Here is a 24,058-nt window from a genome sequence, read left to right as displayed (position 1 = left end):
GACTGGTGTACGGAGGCATACTGGTTGGTAAAACAGTAAAAGTGTAATAAAAGTTAGCCACTGTTTGAAGTCCTGCTTAACATTTTTTATTTAAACTGTGAGAAAGTGAAAGCTTCTGCTGGATTTTTAGATTTTGTCACCACTTGTGCTGTGTTGACAGTAAATGTTCAGATGGTAGTAGGTGGCTGCCGCCTCACCCTGTTCGCTCGTACTCTCTGTACTCCCGCCATGATGAGGAGTTTGGCAGAACAACACTTCAACTGGTCTCACTTCTGTCAGACAAGACAAGCTAAAACACATCTCAGGATTCAAGGTGTGCCAGCAGACACTTACCCACCCGCACGCACACATTATTCTGATGTTATTCCAGGAAATCTCCTAATTTCTCACCAGCACTGTTTTTCATCGCCAATACTTGATTGGCTCTTGTCACAAGTTGGAGCAAAGGCTCATTGAAAGGAGATTTCTTTCTTTCCTTCGATTTTTAGTTCCTTCATTAAAACTGTTACATGCTTTCATCATGTTGCCCTTCCCACTTCTCCTATCTGCTTACTGGAAGAAGACGTCACCCTGCTTTCATTTTACAGGGGTTTTCTTTGGCTTTAAAGGAGGCTTATGCGGTAATGTCAGACAGGGTTGGGTTTTGTGCAGGAAAAGAGGATAGAGCTACCACTCTGGAGCAGAGATAAGGTGATACAGCTTCTTTTTCTGAGTGAACCTTGACAAGCTGCATAAATCAAGCAGCTTTCATACCAAGAACTTCAGGAGCAGTGCTTCAAAACTCTTCTTTAGTTCAGTTTCTTTGTCAAGGTGATAATGGTGTATTTTAAACCCTTCTAACACAAAATACTTTCTGTGCTTGTACAAGAGAACTGCACTGCTGTTTGTGAGAAGTGAGAACATAATCCCGACCAAGAAGTAGCCTTCACGGTTTTGTACTAAAGCAGTTGTAATGGTTTTTGTTACCAAACTTTTCTCACACCAAGCAAGATAGAGTGTGGGATGAATAGCATTATGTAAGCTTTATCAAAGCAGCTAACTTGGATACTGCAGGCTCCATTAGAATGTCAGTAGTCAAAACAGTTACTTTTTCAGGCAAAAATGTCAAATATTTGCTGTTTGGAGCTTTTTAAATTTAAGGATTTCCTCCTTTTCATTTGACATTTACAATAGCAAATGAAGGTTCATTGTGTTTTGAACTGCTGGTTGCACAAAAAAAGAAATATGAAGACATCACTCTGGGTCAGCGACATCGCAATGAGCATTTTGCACAGTTTTCTTTTTTTTTGACATTTTGTAGATTAAACCATTAAGCTAACAATCTTCAAAATAACTGGCAGATTAATATGTAATGAAAATAATTGTCAATTGCAGCCCTATTTATGATGTTATTAACGCAAACAGGTATATCTGGAGGCGTGTTTGCTGTGATTGACTCCACCTCTACTGGTGACTCAGGATTTATCAGGAGGACAGCTGCTTTAATCCAAACAGTTTCACTGACCAGAACAGTGCCTGTGACCTTTTCAATATCTAGAGGAACACAGAACATTAACAGTAGATCTTAGATCCCCTTGACTTCACATGATGCTTCAAAGAAAGGATAGGTCATTTCTTCAGAACCATATATGCTTGTTTTTCCTCTCCTTGAATGGTCTCCTTGTGCCTTTTCATGCATTCTGTCTGGGAGGACCTGAAACACAAGGAAAGGATACAAGCAAGGGAAACATGGATGTGTTAGGAGCGAACTGGGATGTACCTTAAGGCTTTTACACAAGCAGGGATGAGCAGCAATTTAAAAAAAATGGTGCTCATATGTAGTCAAATGGACTTCTTGTTGGATTGACTGGCTAAGGAAAAGGAAACTTTTTTGCACGCTTTTTACTATTTGCATTCTTTTCTGTTCTTGTGAGCTGACACGACAAGTGAATTTCCCCTCTGTGGGATCAATAAAGTTCACCTTATCTTACCACATACGCCCGGTGCAAGCTCATCTGACTGTTAAAGGATGTGGGAGATAACACTGATTGATTTAACTCATGTTACACCCATAACACACCTATAAATAATTAAGGCAGTAAATGCAACCTCTTTATGCCTTGTGTCTTATTTTGCACTCTTATCTTTCATATCTTTATCTACTCTGCTTTTTCAGAAACTATTTTAAAAATGCACATTGTGTTTTTATTACTGGGAGAGCAGCAGGTAGGCCCAGTCTAATAACTGGAACACATGCTTTCAACCTGCCTTGTTGACTTTGTGAACTGCAAAGTGTTTTTACAAAAAATATTTTTATAAGTTACAGAAGAATGATATTCAAATTCCACCTAAATTATTAAAAAAAATTGCTATGTTGCATGTTACTCAAACACTCATTTCACCTAAAACAGCCTATTTTCTCTCCCTAAAGTTTTCAAAGATAGATTGTGACAGATTATATGTGTTGTTTCGTGGTATTTTCCCATAGCTAGCCAGAAACAGGGTCTTAAATCTGGTTGTGCAAGGAGGGTTCAGCTCGTTGCCAAGAAAAACAGGCAGGCTGGCAGTTGGAAGAACATCCAGCTGAACTCTGTCAACCTGCTCGTCGTCCTCTTCTTCTTCATCTTCTTCTCCGAAGTATAATCTGTTCATTCTTGTTCATAGCTTCAAAATCGTCTCGTATTGACCGTGAAATCGATCAACAACCAGGAAAGGATCAGGCTTCTTCCTATTTTATATTCTTTATGGGTTCTTGCTTATTTCATTTTTGGTATTATTTCTTTCACTCCACACTTGTCTTTTTAATTCCCTGCCTTTCACTTTCTTTTTCTGTATTTGGTTTGTTCATTTGTCTAATTTCTGATTGAAACACATTGCAGGGTTGCGTACTAGAACAAAACCAAACATGATTTCTCTTATCCCCTCCCCAGTCTTCAGCAGTATCTGTCTCTCCTCCTCCTCACCCAGTCAAAACATTTTACATTCTTCTCATCTTTTTTCCTCCTTTCAGTTGTTCTTGTTCCAGGATGTTTTTCTTATTTTCCTCCCCTTGCCTTCGCTGGTCATCATTTTTCTTTGAGTCTTTCTGCTCTTTCTTTTACTTTTTCACTGCTCCTCTTCTGCTTGTACTTCTATTCTCTTTCACATCAACATCAATTCTTAAATCTACAGCTAACAAATATTGTCATTAATCATTTCAGGAATGGATTTACTGCTAAAACTCCTTTTCAGACTCACAAATACACAGATAGAAATTGCAACACAAACAATACAAAGTAGAAGTAGAGTCAGACATTAACACTGGTGTTCATTTACATAACATCACCTTTGTCCACGATGGAAACACTTTGTGGAGTGGATTTTATTCATTAAAAATGGAACATTTTTGCGCTATAAATACTCACATGGCATATACATCCCATGTAACCTCGACACAGTGAAAATTACATATGTGACAGGCTGCAAGTGGTGAGATACATGATTGAAAAAAAAAATAAATAACACCCACACATTTTTCACCTGCAATTATGGAGTGAAATGTGTTTGTCACATACATTCAAGCAATTAAGGAGCCCTATTCACGCTTTTCTGTATGTAAGCACCTAATCAGAACACACTGACAGCTGGCAGGATGTGTGTGTGTGTGTGTGTGTGTGTGTGTGTGTGTGTGTGTGTGTGTATGTAACTGTTAAATTGTCAACAACACACATGCAGAGATATTCATTGGTAATTACTGTCTTTTTACTCCGATGGATGATGTTCTTTGTCACTCGTCACACACATGCAGCTTAATGAAACCATTTGATTGGTTACGATGATTTTGATTGACAGGTGACAAAGTAACTCATTTTCATGAAGCTTCAAAGACTTGAAATTTCCTCGAGATTCCTCTCAAGATGTTCATTTCTTTTGAACTTTCAACTGAAGGATGGTAGCAGAAACATCCCCAGTGGAGTTTGAGTTGATGTTGAAACAGTGGGAGCACCAGCAGGCTTGTGGTTGGCTACATATGATTTGGTAATGCTGCAGCCGCTCAGGTTGTTTATATCTTTAGCTCTGCGTGTTTTTCTATTTTTTTTTTGTTTTTTTTCCCCATTTTCTGATACTTTATGCTTCCACTCCACTGCATTTTGGGTGCAAATATTTTTTACTCCGCTACAATCTACTTTAGTTATTAGTCACTTTGCCAATTGTATAAGTACCATAAGTACCCGATTTTTAAACTGATTTGTTTTATTGGTATTCTGATTTAAATATCTATGTAGATAGATAGATAGAGATAGAGAGAGAGAAAAAGGCTGAGAGACTGACTGAGACAGATTTGCTTTTGCCTGTACTGTTGCTGCTTAAGTGCATTTATTATGAGGATATTGCTTTTAGTGCTTACACTAAATATCAGCTATTTTTACTCAAGTATTATTGGTATGGGTGACTTTAGTATTTATTAGTATTTAGCATTATTTAAATAATGTTTTTGCACAAGGGTGGCACAGTTGTGCAGTGGTTAGCACTGTCGCCTCATAGCAAGAGGGTTCCAGGTTCGAATCCCGGTCTGGGCCCTTCTATGTGGAGTTTGCATGTTCTCCCTGTGCCTGCGCGGGTTAACTGGCTACTCTAAATTGCCCCTAGGTGTGAGTGTGCGTGTGTGGTTGTCTGTCTTAGTGTGTCAGCCCTGCGATTGACTGGCGACCAGTCCAGGGCGTACCAATGCCAAGGCTTGCTAGTCCCCCACCCCAAAAAAAGTATGATAATAATTAAAGGCATTATTTAGCTCAAAATATCAATGTTATATTGAAAATCATATCATTTATATTGATGTAATAGAAATTTCATGAACAATGTCATAAACAAAACAACAATGACTTCGTACATAGACCTCCAGCATTCAAATACTCTATATTGAGTTTGTAATCAGATATTTTCTTCATCCGAGTTTCAAATCTACTTTCTATTTGTCCAGCAGGAAAGAATGAACATATAATCTTCATCTGTGTGTTTCTCAGCTTTTATGTTTATTTCTGATTTTTGTCCTTCTCTGAACATTTTGTATAACACACACTGTGAGGTCAGGCGGCCTCCTCAAAAACCTCATTAACACGATGTTAATATATTTCCCAGCGGGCCTTTGTGTTTTTGTGTCATTGTTTGTGTGTCATTTCTTCTAATTTGTCTTCCTCTACATGTGGATGCCGCTCATTTAGCTCGGTTAGTTCATCAAAGGCTTCTCTCAGATGAGGATCCTCTTCTTCCTCACAAACAAAACACTTGTGCGCCTCTTAGAGCCTGCTCTAGCACCAACACTGTTACAGACGGTTAGTGCCTCCCAGTGGACAGACGGTCACTTACACTCTGATATCTGACCACATGACTTTAAGTCGCTTGTATTTCTAAAATACCATAGTTTATACTACTGCAACTATTGTTAGTACTGTGCTGATACTCCTAGCACTATAAATAGCACTTGTAGACCATTACCACTACTGAATGTAGTACCACTTGTATAAACACTGATACTATTCACCCTCAGTGTAGGAAGGAGTGCTACTGCAGGTCCTTCATTCCCACTGCTGTTAAACTATATAATGCAATGGTCTAGTCCTCCTTCCCTCCCTTATGGGGACCTGTATACAGCTGTATATTGTACAGTGTTTCCTGTACTTGTAAATTGTTAATTTATTACCTCTATATTTTTTTGTGACTGTTTTTGCACACTGATCGTACAGCTGCAGTACGTCTGCTGCTATTTCTTCTAGTGGTACCTCTACTTCTTGTAGTACCACTAATAGTCTACCAGTCTTGCTACAGCGAGTGGTGCTTCTAAAGTATACAAATACTACTACAAATAGTACTACTACAACTACTCCTGCTGCAGTAGAAGTGCAGAAGCTTATGACTACTACCACCGCTACTGTTACATTGCTGCTAATACTGGTACTGTTGCTATTAGTGTTACTAAAACTACTTCTGGGTACTACGTGTAGAGCAGTAGCCCTTGAACTACTCTGTACTCGTACACTGTAGTTACTTATCGTCACATGGTGGTGTGACTCCTGCTGCCACATGACTGTTCAGTTTATTTGGCTGCAGGTGATTTTAAACAGGAAACATTACCAACAAATTCAGTATCAGCTGTTGAACTCTGTGTGTATCTATGAAAACACGTCCATGTTTGTTTAAGGAAGGAACAATTTGATGTTGAAGTTACAGAAGTCTGCAGGTTAGTGAGCTGCAAAGTTTCCAGGATGGAACGTGGAGTACTTTGTAGGATCATGAAGGGAGACCAGAGGGTTGATGGTTAAAATCCAAAGACCACCACTAACTTTTTTTTTTTTTTTTTTTTAAAAACTATATCTCTCAAAAATTTCTTTCAAGAATCTATTGCAATTTTCAGTTATTAACTGTATCAAACTGTTCATCTACATTTCCACCAATTTGTCATGCTTAAATTAAATACAAACAATATTCACAAAGATGGAGCTGAAAATAATGAAAATTACGTTTATTGAAGTTTATTGCAATCAGTCACAGTGCACAACCTTATTTCAGGCATATATTTTATTAGTGGATTTGAGCTATCAAACCTGGCACAGTGTGAATTATATTTGAAGAGTTTAGGTACATTTTGTAAACTTAATGTTTTTGTATTTGTGTGTTGTCAGACTCTTGCAGATTGAAGGCCACCAACAGCTGCTGACCACTGAGCTGTTTAATCTTCAGGAGAAGAAAAAAGGAATTGAACAAGAGCTGAAGAGAAACTCCTGTCTTCAGGCGTCCACTGTAAGTTACCACAGCAGGATACTGATATCAAACACACTGACACAAACAAACGCCGTGGCATAAAAAGGGAGTGAATAAAGTGCATAAACCTTAGGTTTTGCCAAAATATTATATTTAGTTACACATGCTGCAAATAAGATACAGTATGATGATACATAATCAATATTACCACTATTAGGTAGGTGATATAATCAAAGTGCTACTACTGATAATAAAAATATAACTAATAAAAAAAATAATAATAACAAAATATATGTACAAAATGAACCTAAACAGAAGATATATGGCATAGAAAACTAAGCAAAAAGTGGACACAGCCTGGCCATGGAAACAGGACAGAGCAGGACTATCCAGATAGGACAGGCCATGTCCACTTTGTCACAAAAGAGTCGTTGAGACGGAATCTCATAAGGATTTGAGGGAGATTTTCTTTGAAATAATAAGTAACATATATCGTAATTTTATCTCCCTGATCCTCAGAAATTTCCCTATCTCTGTGGGAAGAAAATGTCCAGCAGCCTGAATGAATAAATAAATAACACAAGCTCTGTTTGCATAAAATGTAACTCAGTAACATATAATTTAGCTTTAATGTAACATCAATAGTCACGCCAGTAAAACTTGTTTGAATTTGAAATATAATTGAAATGTTACCAACCTTAACCTTTTTCTTTACAAGTTCTTTACAGAGTGCAAACATGCAATTCAGTGTGAGTAGCAGACACATTATGAAATGTGTGCAGGAAGAAAGAAACTAAAAGAACAGGTTTTCAGAAGTGCTTCTCTTCTCCTTTAATGGATTTCCAAGTTTCAAATTCTCACCAGTAAACATTTTCCCACACAGACCACAATAACATCATTACCTTAAAAAAGAACATACAGATCAGACACTACATATTGTAAGTGTGATAAAATAATTGGATCTGAGGGTCCACTTCAGAGCTTTTTTTTTCCAGAGCTTTCAGCAGCATCTCATCATCAGTATTTGCTGATTAAGATGATGAGATGCGGTAACACATACTGATCCAAGTGTTAACATGCATGCTTAAGAATGCCATCAAGACAAGAGAGGACAAGATGAGAAACAAGACGAAGCAACACCAGCAACTGTGTTGATCCCTGTGGAGGCATCATGGCACTTCTGTCTATTATCTTCCTCCCCAGCTTCAGCTGTGTGCTTGTCGCGAGCTTCAGGCTTCGATCACCGATCGTTTGCTCCAATCAGAGAGGCTGGTGTTCCAAGAGGAGGCACTGAGCGCGCTCCATAATCTGCTGACCCAAGACCTGCGGAGGTACCAGGAAGAGACACAGAGACTCACCTGTTTCACAGAGAAAATACTCACCCAGTCCCACAGGTACCCAGCTCCACATCCAGGTCGATTTGTCTTGAATTATTCAAGTGTCCACTGGCTTAGTGGTGTTTAGTTTTCACTGTGCTAAACTGTGCTTGACTTTCCTATTTAAATATATTAATTACTAAAACATTTCACTTAACATTTTTGCTCCAGTTCAGACAGACGGGAAACGCCCACCAGCAGACAGAGTGAGCGCAGCATGCAGGAAAAGAACGAGACCGAACAAGAGAACAACATGGTAGGGTTCAACTCCAAACTCACTGCATCCATAACTGCTCTCTCATCTGTTGTTTCTCCTCACTTTAGGTCGTTTTTGAGTTTTATTCTGCTTTCTCATTCTTGGTGCCATCAAACCTTTAAAGAACACTGTCTATTGGTACTTGTATCATTTGTATCTGGGTGGATTTTATGGGCTTAACAAAGCAAACTAACAACACACCTAATGCTGCCTGTCATTCTGCAGCTAAAGCTCCAAACACAGTAGATTTCACAGTCTTTTGAAAACCACACAGAAGCCCAATTTAAATGCACTTTGGGCAAACATACAAGGAACAATGTGATGGATCAGGGGATAATCCCTCTGTGCATAAGATGGTTTCATGCTGTATATGCCTGATAAAGGCAAGAACTTTGCAGGTGTTGAAACTGTGCAGGAGACATTTTATCCTGCTTTTCCCAGGAATGTTATCCTCACAGGAATCCATGTCTCACTCCTGACAGCAGCTTGTCTAGTGGACAGTGATAGGGAGAGAGTCTTGTAAATGAGGGTCTTATTTAGCTTTTCTCTTCAGCAAGGTGCAGCATTTTCTCTTAGTCATGGCAGTAATGACATCCAAGAAGGCACTTTGTGAGTCTGTAAAAAAACAACTTAGTATTGGATTGGACATGAATAGAATAGAATAGAATGGAATAGAGAAAAATAGAATATAGAGTCTATAGAATTTTGTTCAACAAGGATAAGTTCATGATGCAGTAAAGTACAAGGCCGATGAAAAAATAAGAAAAGTCTCAGTGCAGTTTGGTTGACGTAGAACATTGTCAATGTGTCTTTGTCTGTTTGTGTGTGTGTGTGTTTGCGTGTGTGTCGTGTGTGTGTCTGGCATTGGTCCAGCTGTTGTCAGTCTTTCTCACACAGTCAGAGTGGAGACAGAGGAAACATCTGCCTGCTCATCTGGCTCTGTCTGTCACACACACAGATGCAGACCTACACACACATGCACACACACACTCACTCCTTTAGCATCTTTTCGCTAAAAACAAACAACAACAAAAAAAAAAACCCTCATAATGGACTGACACAGTTGTGACAGGAAACGATGAGGGAAGAAACCTGGTTTGGAGTCTTATTATAACGGGAAACCTGTCAAAGTGTCATCACAGTTTAACTCGTGAAGCTTAAACACAAACAGCAGACAGGCCGGCTGCCAACATGCTGCATCTCCTGCACAGAAATACAGCATGCACCCACTGTGGATGGGACTGAACGGAAAAATACCTCGTTTTACAGAAGTGAAGCTGCATCAAAAATCATTTGAGTGGCAGTTTGCTTCTTCACATTTAAAAGGTGAATTAATACAGTATCGATTAGGATTCATTTCAGTGGACAACGGAGGATAGTTAAGAACACATCCATAGAGACGTCTCACACCACTCCACCGGGGTATTCCAATTCCCTTCTGTCATACATTATTCAATTCAATTTTCAATTCAATTCAGTTTATTTATATAGCGCCAATTCACAACAAAAGTTATCTCATGACACTTTCCAATTTGAGCAGGTCTCGACCAAACTCTTTAATTAAATTGTAAAATAGAGAGAGCCCAACATTCCCCCTTGAGCAAGCACTTGGCGACAGTGGCGAGGAAAAATTATAGGACCTGTGCTTTCACAACAATTAGAAACTAGATTTTTTCATGAAAATGACACTAAATTTACAGTCATTTTACAACCAATTTTACATCACAAACTTTGTTATAATCTTAATGTTAATTTTGAGTTAACCAGAGACCACATGCTGCAGGACCTTCAAAAACAGGCCCAACAGACCCGTTCTGATTTAATCAAATAAAATGTTTAGGTGAGGGATCACCAATAGAAAACCACGTTAACCATTTGTCAGAGATGAGATACAAACTGTGGTCTCTACGCTCCACTTTGTACATAAGTGCAACACACACTGGCGGCTTCTGACACAGCTGTAGTTGTTCACACACTATTGGTGTCTAGTACATCAGCTTCACCGCTTTTTTCCAGTTTCAATGTCAGTTCTGGAAAACCAGCAATATGAAATTAAGCAAATTATGAAATTCCTGCTTTGTTGTTCTACAGGATGACATGAGTTGTCACTAAACCAATGGTGACTGTTGGAGACAGGTTGTGAACAATGTCCAAAATATTGTTGACCCGTCCATTCAGCCCTGCCTCCTCCCTCTGTAGCCTCGGTAACCTAATGGAGCCTTTATTGCAAACTGTCCTGATTTTAGCAAGAGCTTCTTCTACGCTGTTTTTCAAAATCTGCTCATTTACTTTGATAACTTGTTAAAAGTAGTAACATTTTTGAAGTTACACTCGGTTGTCATAAATAGTGACCAGAGACATATTGTTCTCAGTGGTTTACATTACCTTACGTGATATTACTTCAGCCCGCGGTCTCACGCTCCGTCCTGCTAATCTAAATGAGCCATTCTGCCCTAAGAGAGGCTCAGTAACCTTTTTATCAGATTATTTGTGACTAATCTATCAGAAAATGAGAAAATGAAAAACGGATTTGTATAATCACACATCTTTTTGATTAGATATGAATGTTTTAGATTAGATTTCTGTAGATTCAGTGAACTTACACACACGGTCACTGTGAAAATCATTGTGAAATATCTGCTGGATGTGAGCTCTGTTTACTCTCATACATGTAATAACATCATCATATTTATATTAACATGTATCACTGCATTTATTGAACTGAAACATCCTCAGGGTCTCAGATAGAACCCATACTTTACTGATGCACAACATTCTTCAAAACTGCACTCTGACTGAGAATAATAAACCAACAAATAAAGAGCGACACTCAGAAGATTTATAAAATAAACTTAGATTGTTGTAAAACAGAACAAAAAAAGAAGATTTTTATAATATAATCAAACCAAAAAATTGTGATTCAGTTTTGAACCTTTTTTCTGGACTCTGATGAAGCCCGGCTCTGTGTTGTGGCTTTTAAAACCTCTACAAGTTCTACCTACAAGTCTGCAGTCTGTAAGTTCATACAAGAATGTTGTATAGAATTTATATAATCATTTTTGTTGTTGTTGTTAAGAGCTGAAGTAAAGACTTTAAGTTACAGTGTAAGAACATGCGTCTTCTGTTTCTGGATTTTTGAGAGGAGCAGCCACGTCCGCAAAAATGTCTCCGTGCTTTCAAACTCTCTAAGTCATTACCAGAAATATGTAAATCTCTCCAAAACCTCAAAAAATAAAGAAATAAAACTGTTACATAAAGGTAGGACACAGATGTCCCCTGCAGCTCAGGAGGAAAAATATTTAAATATTTTTTTTAACAATCGGTCTGGGATGAGAAGTGCTGATGATTTTTGTTTTATAATATTCTAATATAGTAAGTGTAAAGTTTAAACACGAATTAAATGTTGAGTTTTGAGTTTTTTGTCCAACCAACAGTCCAAACCTCAAAAAATATGCAGCCAAAGAAAGGAAGTGGATCATTTAGAAGTGAAAAGCTGTTATCAAGGTATATGATTTAAACATTATATTGTTATGTAGAACTTCCATAAGCAGGGTGTATTTTTATTTTTTTCACTTAAAATCTGATTTTAAAGTTTTTTCTGCATGCTTTTTAACCTCCACCAACAACATGCAGCATGCAGGGATGTGCACTAAGCTCTTTTTAATTTTCCATATTGAACGTATCACTAATAGAATTTGTTATATGTGATAGACTTACTAATTTAAAACAAACTCAAACATCTGAGCTCATTTTTGTTATTCCCACACTGAATAAGGAGACATCCAGGATTAGTGTGACCAGATTTGAGCCAGATTTGTAACAAATACTTCTGTTGCAGGGATAATTGTGGGTTAAGCAAAGTGTGAAAATAGGCAGGCCTTAAGGCGAGGACGGAGCACCGGTTGGTTGATTAATCTCTGTTATTTACAGTTATGGTTAGTGGAGGAGCTGGGGGTGGGGGGCACACAACAACAACAACACAGGAACATATTGCCAAGCAGATTGCCTGGGGCCAAAATATATCAACGTTTTGCTCTCTGTGAAAGATGTACATGTCCAGCACGAGACTGCTGCCACTAATTGATTATTTATTTTATTTTTTATTGTTCTTTCTGCTGCCGTGACAGTTTTCTTTGGTGTAGCTTTAAGTGCATCTGCTGGTTTACATCTGTGTCAGTGACAACTTGGAAAACAATTATTTTTTATTACTTATTTTTTTTAAGTGATGTTGAGGTGATATGTTGTTACAGTAATAACTGAGTGTGTGTTCAGACTATGGGAGCAGAAATAAAGCAGAAATAACTGAAATGTGAAGTGAGAAAAGTTGTGAGCTTGAAGAAATGAGGGTAAAAGTCATGTTTGTGAGAATCTGCTGAAGTGCACCCATCAGCAACAACATTAACACCACTCAGAGAGAGAACGCTAATCATCTGTTTACGATGCGTCGTTCTGTTCTCCCACCCTCAATGCACAGGACCCAAAGGATCCGACATTCTGATAGCAGTGACCACAAAATACCCCCCAGAGATCCTGTGTCCCTTCTCATGACAGGTCAGAGCTGTTCTGACAAACTAAAATAACTAAAAGGAACTACAAATCAACCCAAAGAAACTGGAATCAATCAATCAGTCAATCAAAAAATCGACCTGAAGTAGAGGGAAAACAACTTCAGTAACTGTGAGCACATGAAGAAGCTACAAAAGTAAACAAGGAAATTTGAAAACAATGAGGAGATACTCATAGACAAGAGAAGCTAGAGAAATAATTTAAATATATGGATATGATCACGGATAGCAATATAAAGCTATAACCATTACCCCATTAAAAAAAAAACCAAACAAAAAAAAAACATAATATGGTAGAACATAGCTTGAAAGACTGAAAAAGCAACCAGGAGATGCTAAAGAACAACCAGGTCCAAGAGGAACCAGACAACCACAAAAAAAAGCAAGAAAACAATTAGAAGAACCTAGAAAACAAACAGCAGCTGTAAAATAAACTGACAAGAAGCAGAAAATATTTTCAATTTTATTATTTTATTTTGTCTTTTATTTTCAAAAGCTGAAAAAAGCTGTCACCAAATCCAAAACGCAAACAAGGAAATTTGAAAACATCCAGCAGAAGCAGAAAATTCCCAACGGAAACCGCTACGCAGACACTAGAAAGCATTGTTTTTCTCAGTTTCTCTGCAGCGATTCGATCACTTCTTATGTCATCTTCCCCACCCCTCCCTTCTGACTGAGTTTTCGCCGTCACCTTTCGATATTCACCCTGCTAAAATTGACCAAAACAAGTTTGTCTTCATCATCATCCTCTAAGCTGTTACATGTAGACGCTGACAAACACAGAAATAATGAAATGTTTGAAATTCTTTATGTTAAAATGGATGGGGCAAGTTTGGACAGTTGATCAAATTTTTTGGTATTTTCTATTCCCTGGTATGCAGATGGCCTAGAGCTGTATCTGCTTGTGATCTGTGAGTAAACAAGGCTGTCTATCAAGGAAATCCATGTAAACTAACACAAACAATTCCAACACCTTCAGCACCAAGTAAGGGTTCGTGTAATGACTAGGAGACGGAGGCGTGACGGTTTAAAGTCCATTCATTCATCATTTTCAGATGAATTTACTAGTCAACAGGAGTGAATACAGATCCTCATCGTGGAATAGCAATGTCATCATGGTTCGTGCTTGGGACTGAACAAAAAGACCGTTTCACACCGAAGACTCGGAGATAGAAGTGACGGCCTTCTGTGCTCGCTGCCTCTGCTGAACTTGTGTTCAGGGGAAAACCTCTGACCGCTTCTGCACCAGACATCAGTGAGGCATTCACTGTATTTCCCAGGATGCATTGCTGTAATAAATCTGGGTCAGATGGTGTACAGCTCTACACCATATGTCTGTACTGTAGTGAGGCCACAGGGAATGGAGAACCAATGTTTGTGAGTTTGTGTCCAGGACTTTGGGGAATATGGACCTGGTTTTCCTGAATGGAACTCTGTCTGTCTGTGTGTCTGTGTGACTGCTTTGCTAAACTTTTTTTTTTTTGTCTATATCTCCTAAACATTGAAAAACTTTTCTCATGCAGATATGAAGGTTTAAGGCAACCAAATAGACAGCAGTGATAATTTGTTCAAACAGCTTAACCGCATCAATAACTTGAACAGTGAGCATCTCAAAACGTCTAAAAGACAAGATGGATGTGTATGCAAAGTGATCGAGGTTCATGTTCCGTTCCCACGAAACATGCTATTCCATTGTATGATGCTCAGAGAGTCCAAACTGAGCTCATGGGGCAAAAATAATAACATTAAAATCATCAGCTCAGAGTTAATCCCGCCACAGCCTGTAAACATTTTAATACCGGAGCGATTAGCAGTGATCCTAAACCCCCAGACACCCTCCCTCCCTCTTAGTCCGCCCAGGCCACGGCTCCTCTCCCACCCGAGCCTCAGCTCACCGTCCCCGGGGGAGGTGGTCAGGCGAGTCCCTGGATTAAGGCCACTCGGTGCTTTGGACCCTGGAGTTAAACCCCTGGACTGTCGCCACTTCATTTCTCTAAGTGGCATCGGCCTCCTGATTATGATTGTTAATTAAAGTTGGATTTAACCAAGTGGCTTTTTGGCAGAAATGCTGCCATTTTATGTGTGTGAATTTCACAGGTTTTTGAATTGTGGAGTCTCTCTGTCTGTCTCTGTCTGTTCTTGTATATCCGTGTGAGAAAGCGGGATGTTGTGTTTTGGGGGTAGGGTGGTGATTTTTCAGATGAGTGAGCAGATGTTGCACTTTCTCAAGAGGGATTTATGTCGGCATAGGAACACACAGACACACGAACACACGAACACACACACACACACTCACACACTTCATGTCATTATGTATTCATTTGAACAATCAGCAGCATCTACACACTGTAAAGACAGGAGACAGAGATGGAGAGAAACGCAAAGTGTTCACTTGCTGCTTTGAAGGAATCAGTTCAGATTAAAATGACTGAATGTTGTCTTTGAATCTAACTTTCATTAGTGTTTGTGTAAACAAACTGCCTTCTATATTTAAAAGAAGACTATGAACAGTAATCTTGCTCTTTTGCCTCTACCAGTTGGTGACTAAGTTTAGCTGACTATAACATGTAGATAGGTACTAAAGCGTCACGTATTATGTTTTATCACGTTGCAGATAAAACATGCTTTAATGCTCTAATTTCCTTCAGTTTAGGGATCCTTGAAGAAAAAAAGGTGTGAGAACCACTGTATTAGCACAGTCAGTCATTTGTGAGCAGAAATTGACAGTTTTGGACTATGAACTATTGGCTCAGTAATAGCTGTACTACCAAATTGTTGGTATAATACTTCTACATCTGGACCAGTTCTTGTGCATACACAATCTGGCCTGCTGTCAGTCAACACCGGCGGAAGACAGCCAGAACCGACTGCTCTCTGGGACTGTACCTCACAAGCAGACATGTTTATTGTAGTTGTGGTCTCATTCCACTCAGCCTCAATCAAGTCGCTTGAAAGTGTGTTGCACTGATTTACTACAGTGCGATACATATGCAGTAGTGTTCCTGAGATATGTAAACACATGTTGGTGTGTAAAGTTATGTATGAACTTGCTTTGATTTTGAAATGCTTATATGGAACTTTTTATTGCCCTATTGAGAGGTCTGCACTATATTTTGATATGCTAATTGTTTTTTAGAAAATCAGTTGTGAAATTGTCGGCCAGGGAAACATTTGTCCATGTCTAATCCAGTGAACATAAAACTTGACAAGTTAAGAATCTTAAACACATTTATGTCAGGTTTAATCTGCTGCTCAGACTGCTGGTTAATGATGTTTTAGGGATTTGTTATTGTGTTCACCTCTTTCAGCACGCGCCCAAGTTCCCTTCCTCCCAGTCACCACTTAGTCCTCATCGGGCTACCAACAATGTTGAGGCAGATATCTGGAGAGCCAAGAAACCACCTACAGGCTACAGTTCAAACCTACACCGAGCCAGCAGCATCAAAGACCTGATCAGTAAATTCTCTGGTCCGGATCACTTCTCTTCTCCTGGATCCCCACAGAGCCCTTTTTCTGAGACAGGACAAGTTAGGAAATCTGTTTCTGTAGAAGTTCTCGTTTCTCCACAGTCCAAGTCAAATCCATCCACACCCAGCAGCACTGAACAAAATGAGAGTCCAGTTCCCAGCATGAGTGTCACCCCTCCGTTCAGGGACAGCATTCAGAATGGGCCTGAATCAGCTCAGAGAGAGACCAAATCTAGTCAGATCGCTGCAAGAATTGATTGTCCAGTAGGACGTAGCATTGAGAAGACTGATACAAAACCAAGAAGTGATACACGAGCCCCAGACTCCACTAGAAACTCAATAGCTGACTCCGGCACAGGATCGGTAAGCAAAAAGAAAAGCTCCTGATCGCCCATTTCGTTGTCCTTGCATGAAACAAAAAAATGCATCTTCTCTGCATGAAGACGGCACGACAGCATGGCACTGCAGGGTTTCATGAAAGCACAGTTCTCGATCCGCATGACGACCCAAAAGCATGAAATCATGACCAGATTCTAAAGCACATGCCCTTCAGTCGTGCTAATCAAAATGACCTCGGTCACCAGGACAGATTTAACTCGTTGATTCTTTTCCTGTAAATGAGCTCACATCTTGTCTTTTCTATCCTAATCTGATATAATAATAATCTTCATGATTTGACTGTGTTGACTTTGCTGCCAGAAGTGATTGGGATGGATGAAACTGTAAGCATATGGATGAAATCAGTTCCTCAAGATCAACAAGTTGACTTTGCATTTCAAGTATCTGTCCTTCTTCACTTCCAAACACAGCTTTCCACCTGTTCACGCAGCATGATCGGCTGCTGTTAAGTTGACCCAAACTATTTATGAAAGGAAATTGATCGAGTTGATTCTGTGCACACTTTTCATAACCTAACGTGAAATCTTTAAGCTTGGGGAGAAAACCAAGTTATTCCAAGCCAAACGTCCCAGTGAAGTCACACTTGGATTTCATGTTAAAGTCTTTTGTCATTTATGTGATTTGAGTCAAAAAAATCTGAATTCAGCTCAACTTCACTTTATTCTGTGTATTCCCAAGTGTTTTTCACTAAATTCCCTTCATTAAGGTAAAAGTAAGAAGTAAAAGTTCCAATTGATTTTTCCAATGTGGAAATACTCTTATGACATCAGCATGAAACTCTCCTCGTAGAGTCTCAGAGCAAAATATTAAGTAATGTGTAAGAAAATATGTTAATCTGATAAAAAGTCAGACTGTGAAAACCTTGCTAAACATTACAGTATTTAGAAAACAGAAAACAGCAGCTTAAACCAGTTTTAACTTTTATTCCAGGTCAGGTGTTTTATTTTGCAACAAAATATTTTGATATCACAACCAAACTGCTTTGTGCCTCTTTCAGGCTAATTCTCCATCACAGCATCTGCCGAATATTAAACTTCCATCTCTGACCCGGTGGACACAAACATAACCCTAATGGTGTCGCCGTGTGTCTGCTGGATGTTGAAGTATGCAGTTGTTTGCTAACATGTTAGTGTGTTTGCCCGCATGTTGTAGCTTCCTGCTAATTAGAAACCATAAAATGCAGATGCACACAAAACCCCAGTTAGCACCTTGATGAAATGACTATAGCTGAAAATATTTGGGAATAAAATAAAAATGAGATTAATAGATTAATAAAAGATGAATTTGTGAATTGTGTAAATTGCCACTGCATCTCTTCCTGAATGTTTTTTTCCCCACTTAAAAATGACCCCTCATAATTTTACCCACTACCATCATTATCTCTTTTTTCTCTTCATATTGTATATTTTCTCGGCTTCTCCGTGAAATCAACCTTAACACATTTTATGCTGAGTGCTTTCAGATTTATTTTTGTTGTTTCATTCCACCATCCCCACCTTTTGCCTTTCTCCTTCAGGAGTCTGAGTTTGATTCAAGCAAGCAGTCGGACAGCCCATTAGAGGAGGAACCCTCCACACCCCGCTCTGTGACAACCAGAGAGAACCCGAAATATCAGCTGTTCCTCAGCAACGACATAAAGACCAATGGGGTGAGCGGCAGGGATGCAGATGGTTCAGGAGGCAGCGGGTCGGTGGGGGAGAACAGCCCCAGTTTGGCCCGACGGGACACCACCCGGCTGGGAATGAACAACTACCAAGGGTCCCTGGAGTCCCTGGCCTCACGGGACTGGGACACGTCTGACCGGGTGAGTGAAGCAGACCCTGGACACTGTGTGTGGTTCACATCATGGAGATAAGAGACCGTTTTTGTGATAATCAGATACTGTTTTACTACACATTGAACCAGTTAGTCAACAGTGCCATCTCCTGGCGAAAACACAGCATTAAGGTCACTAACTGTCCACGTACTGCAAAAATCACCATCTTCTTCTTCTTCTTACTATTATTGTCACTGAAACCTAAACTTTCTTAGAACTAGCAAAAAATAGCATAATTTTCCTTTATTCTGCTGCAGGAGTCTTATTCTCTCCTGTTTTTATTATACTCAAAGAAGAGCGTGAAAAGACATTGACTTGTCTTGGAAACAGGTTGAAATCATCTCATTGCACTGACAGAATTATTAAAAAAATAAGTCTGTTTCAACTCAGTGACAAAAGTTAGACTTTGGGTGTGTTACAAACTTTTCTCACTTTTCTTTCACCCTCAAAATTCTCAGTAAGTAATGTTCAAGGTTTCATGTTGAAGTAAGAGTCATGATGTCATGATACAGTACAGAAAGACAACAGAAATCTATCCTGTGTTAGTGCATGTATTACCAAATACTTCAAGTCACTAAACTGAGTCACTCTGCACTGATGTATAAATGTTTACAGGTCATGATGTCAGAATCCTGTTTAAGTGATAAACGACTCAGCATTTCTTTCATACAAATCTTTGCTTTCCAGTTATTGAACAGAGCCGTCTCCTGGACAAAGCACAGATTTAAGGTCTTTTTATTGGTCATCCTGGTTACCTGACTGTTACCTGACAAGATTCCATTATGACAGAGTTTCTCAACTGCATCTGGCTTTTCACCCTGTTTTTTAATCCCGTAACTGTGACCCAGGCAATAAAACATTTGTCTTATGAAAATTTGGTTGAGAAACTCAGTGACAGAAGTCTTAAACTTGCAGCAAATCAAATCAAATGAAATCAGTATGGACATTTCAAACATTCACTGTCATCCATGTGCACCTGCAATGAGCGAATTAACTTACTGGACACGACACGAAATCAGCTTCACTTATCCGCAATTATATCTCATTCCAGCTTAAGTAATGAATATACTGTGCAATTATTTATCTATCTTTAGCAATGAAATTTCTAAATCAGTAACTTAAACAAAAACAGTTTTTGTTTAAGTTATTGAATTGAATTTAAATTTTATTTTTCATATAAACTTAGAAAACATACCTAATCACAATAACAGGATCCTTCCTACCTTCGTTATTGATTGGAGTTATAATTGACTGTTGTGTTGTTTGTTTGCTCACAGCTTGGTGTTGTTGACAGTCCTCCGAGGGTGTTCAACAGTCCATACACCATGGCATCCTCCACTGATTACAGCTCCATATACCGAATGTCTGAGTTCAAGGTCTGTAATTTTGTCGTCTTTTTTTTATTTCTAGATCTTATACTATTTTGTTTTACTCTTTAACTTAAAGTTCTAAAATTTTAAGTTTTAGTTTAATGTTACAATTAACTATAAAGCATAACATGCATATGCAACTACAGGATTGTAGTATAGACTGTATTGTACACTGTAGACTGTATTTGGGTTCAGCACCAGTAATTCTTATAGAATCAGTGAAAAAAGCAAAGGAGGATTTGCATCATTTCACTTTTCCTGGGATGACCTCAGTTCTCTGAGGCTATAGAAAATGATGAACAGCAGGTTACTGATCTTCATTATCTCCATGTTCAGGGTGGACTGTCTCCTGCCACCTCAGAGATGAACCTGTTCAATCGCAGCTCCAGTCCAGTGGGCGTTCCTACGCCAACCCTCACCTCGCCCCGTCTTCGATTCTCTGCCTATGACAGTCTGTTGAAGAGACGGACTGAGCTCAACAACACTGTAGGTTTACCAATGCATACGCAGACAACACACTATCATCACATCCATAGTTTTATATTTTTCCATACATGTATTTATATATATATATTTCTTGCTACAGGTCGTACCCACCCACTACAGCATGCGCTCTGCCACCCTCGGGGCCCCCAATAGAAAAGACTACATAGAGGAGTTGACCAAACAGCTGGATGCCTGTCAGAAGGTAGAGCCTCGTCTCATTCAAACACATGTAGCTCTGCTGGAAGAATGTGGTTTGTTAGCACCAGTAAGCAGCAGTCCACAGACTGAGAGAGAGTGTTGGGATTGGTGCTAGTGCATGAACTGTGGGGATGTCTTCTCATTAACAAGATAATTCTGGCAGGCTTGCTGTAGCAGAGATCTTGAGCCAAAATGTCTGCCATAGATGACTGTTTTTTCAGAAAAGAAAACAATATTTTGATGTCGCCTGTGTTCTCAGCGTAACCAGTTCCTGGAGGCAGAGAGCGTGGAGATGGAGAAGGAGAGGAACCAGATCAGGTACAGGACATTATTTTTCTTTATTTTTTCTTTTCTTTTCTTTTGCTTGATTTTTCTGTTCCTTATTATTATTATTATTATTATTGTTATTATTATTATCTTATAATCTTGTTTTCTGACAACCTCCACTGTTTAAGTTTGTAGCATCACTGTAGTGATGTATAGTGAACTCAGGGTGTGGTCAGTGTGGTTGTGTGTGACAGGTTAAGGTTGGTAAAATAAAAAAAGTTACTGTTTGAATTCAAAATGTTCCCTAAAGAACTAATTAACTTAATTCTAAGCTAAGTGATGTCAAAGTGTACTGAAGACACTTTCACTGCACTTCCACTTCATTGCAGCAAGGTGACAACCAGTGGAGGTCACAAAAACAGGATCATGGTTTTAAGTTACTCTCCAGCTCCTCTTGTTCCTTGGCTTTTGTTTGAGTCTATCACAGTCTGATGAATGTGTCCCTTGTGAAGGTTCGAGATGCGTGGTCTACTGGTGAACAACGAGGACCTGCTGCGGACCAACACTCAGCTGACAAACGAGATCAAGCGGATGAGAGAGAGGATGTTAGAAATGGAGAGAGAGAAAGAATCCATGGGCGAGAAATTCAGAGAGATGGAGGTATGAGTGCATGGATGGATGAATGGAGGGATGCAGTTGTTCTCCATGTGGATGTATGATTAACGGTTTTCTTGTATTGTGCAGATTGAGGTGAAGGAGGCCCGGAACATGATGTTGGAGGCCAATAATCAGGAGTACGCCTTCAGTTTTCTCCAGCAGTCCCTCAAAAACAGGATCCAGGATGCTGAGGTACGCTAAGCAACACGGCAGCAACTTAAGTTACAAACTAGGGTGGATGGATGTATGCAAAGGCTGATTTGATGTCTACATTCCAAACTATATAAAGGACCCTCTTTGTCTTTGTGTGATGACATGAAGAATTTAGTTGGCCAACTTGGAACAACTGGAATTGGCATATTCTAAATATTTAATCCATGTTTAGACTGTGGACTAAAGGTCAGAATTCACAAGAGCAATTCTGTCTTTGTATTTCATAGTTTCAAAAGTTTTCCACATTGGTGCATTAAGGTGTTGAGGCAGGTATCTGTCCAACATACGTTAAATGTGGAAGGGCTCTGAAGTGTGTGTGTGTGTGTGTGTGTGCGTATTTTGTGTTCAGGAAAACCTGGACAAGCAGACGCAGTACTCCCAGACTCTGTCTGAGAAGTTGTGGCACACAGAAAGACAGCTGGAGGAGCTGGAGGCCGACAAAGAGAGCAGAGACAAGAAGATGGCCGAATCCAACAGCACCATCCTCAGACTGGAGACAGAGGTACAGAGACGGTTTCCTTTGACCTGTGTGCACCTTAACGTTCCTAAAAGGACGATGTGATTTGTTTTAATCACAGAGAAAGACTGATGTTTTTAGTTTATATAACTGTGCTGAAAAGCCATTGGTTTCCACAGGAATATACTTCAATCTGAATGGTTGGAAACCTGACAAAGATCCAAGCAAAACAAAACAAAGTAAATAGTCAGAGAGAGGAGCAAAATGAAGACCTGCTGTGCTCCAAATAAAAGACTCTCTAGCTTACACAACTCCATGTACAGATTTATTACTGTCGCCATTTTTCTTATAATCTGAGCAAGATTCATGTCTTCTCCATGAACCTTCCTGCACATTACTGGACAAAAACACAGAATTCATTTTTGTATCAGAGGGAGATTTTTCTGTAAATAAGATAAGATTTACAGTACATATTTACCATATGAACATGTCAGAAAAACTATGAAACTATATGTAATACTCTTTTTAAACATTATTATTATTATTTAACAGTTAGCATCAACTGCAAAACTGCCTCTGGTCAACAAAAAGAGGTTGATTAAAGTGCTAAATATCAAAATGCTACCCCTTAAGTGCCACTTGCATACAGCTGCCCTGGTGAACCCTGGAAAGCACAGATGTGTGTACGTATACAGTAAGTTTGTGTGTGTTTCCAGCTGGGTGACGCCCTGCAGTCGTCCACGCAGGCGGCAGCAGAGCTGAGCCTGCAGCAGAAGCTGCGCGAGGACAGCCAGATGAGGGTGGACGAGCTGGAGGAGTCTCTGCTGGAGAAGGAACAGGAGCTTCAGAGACTGCAGGTCCTCGTCAGCAGACTGCAGGGAGAGGTATCCAGACTTCATACACTCACAGTACACTAGCATCATACATTTGACCATTTCAGATGCATGTCATATATTCTAGCATATTATTTGGTGTCACCTGATTTTATGTTTTTGGATAAATTAAAGTAAAAAAAAGGATAGAAAACTTGCCTTTTTTCCCAAAGAGATAAGAACACATTTAGTATGACTGCAGCTTCAGGATCTGAGTGTGTGTGTGTCTGTGCAGGTTTCTGGCAAGCTGATTGATAAGGAGCAGACACTGGAGGAGGAGATCCAGCTGAGAGAGAGGATACAGCTGCAGTGTAAGCAAGCGGAGAGGATGGTGGACGACCTCACAATGGAGCTGCAGAGCACCAACCAGGCCAAAGATGAGCTGGTCAAACAAGTCAAACAGGCTCAGGTAATTAAAATAACATACTGTGAAAGAATTAATAACAGCAATTGGTGCATTCTGGTGGCCTAGAGTGAAAACACTCAAAGTGCTTCAAATAAGATAAATAGGAAACAGAAGAGTTTACATAACAGTCTAAATGCTACATGAGATTGCAGACTACATCTCAACACTTATTTAATCTAACATTGGTACCAGATTTAAACAATAAGGCTGATAGGGTCTTTTCCAATCTCATTAAAAGTCCAAAATCAACAGCCACCATCTGTGGAGTCAGCCCACTGGTTCCTCCCGAAGGATGCAAAACTTTAAAAACTGCCAGCAAATATGTAGTTTGGTTTTTTTAAAAAGGCTCAGTAGCTCCCTGAAACAGCTGGGTATTGTAGTTTTAATCAAATACTACTGCAACAGGAGGCAATAGTGCATTTGTTGCAGATTATTTGCTGATGTGGATTAAAACACATTAGGGCCTCTGAACATAAACTACACTGTGTTTGTGCTAATGAAGGAGTATGTCAGCAAGTACAACCATGCTTAATGTC

The 24,058-nt window shown here is 39.3% G+C and overlaps 1 protein-coding gene across 5 annotated transcripts in view; it reads left to right on the top strand.

Annotated features, from left to right (window-relative positions):
* Nucleotides 1-24,058, top strand: part of LOC124052139 (cingulin-like) — a 49,868-nt gene that overhangs the window by 20,793 nt on the left and 5,017 nt on the right. For 4 of the 5 annotated variants that reach the window (XR_006841937.1, XM_046376077.1, XM_046376078.1 and 1 more), the window contains exons 4-17: nt 6,639-6,756; nt 7,921-8,111; nt 8,265-8,349; nt 16,223-16,744; nt 18,297-18,584; nt 19,874-19,972; nt 20,303-20,452; nt 20,553-20,654; nt 20,910-20,968; nt 21,430-21,577; nt 21,662-21,766; nt 22,137-22,289; nt 22,961-23,128; nt 23,352-23,525. Coding sequence is in view for 4 of the 5 variants with exons in the window: in XM_046376077.1 (XP_046232033.1) it covers nt 6,639-6,756; nt 7,921-8,111; nt 8,265-8,349; nt 16,223-16,744; nt 18,297-18,584; nt 19,874-19,972; nt 20,303-20,452; nt 20,553-20,654; nt 20,910-20,968; nt 21,430-21,577; nt 21,662-21,766; nt 22,137-22,289; nt 22,961-23,128; nt 23,352-23,525 (2,362 nt within the window). In the remaining variant the exon portion in view is untranslated. The remainder of the gene's footprint in view (nt 1-6,638; nt 6,757-7,920; nt 8,112-8,264; nt 8,350-16,222; nt 16,745-18,296; nt 18,585-19,873; nt 19,973-20,302; nt 20,453-20,552; nt 20,655-20,909; nt 20,969-21,429; nt 21,578-21,661; nt 21,767-22,136; nt 22,290-22,960; nt 23,129-23,351; nt 23,526-24,058) is intronic. The other variant, XM_046376081.1, reaches the window with a different exon arrangement.

This window comes from Scatophagus argus, chromosome 20 (assembly GCF_020382885.2).
Source record: "Scatophagus argus isolate fScaArg1 chromosome 20, fScaArg1.pri, whole genome shotgun sequence".
In the NCBI taxonomy this organism is placed as follows: domain Eukaryota; kingdom Metazoa; phylum Chordata; class Actinopteri; family Scatophagidae; genus Scatophagus; species Scatophagus argus.
This window is presented reverse-complemented; position numbering and strand designations above follow the sequence as displayed.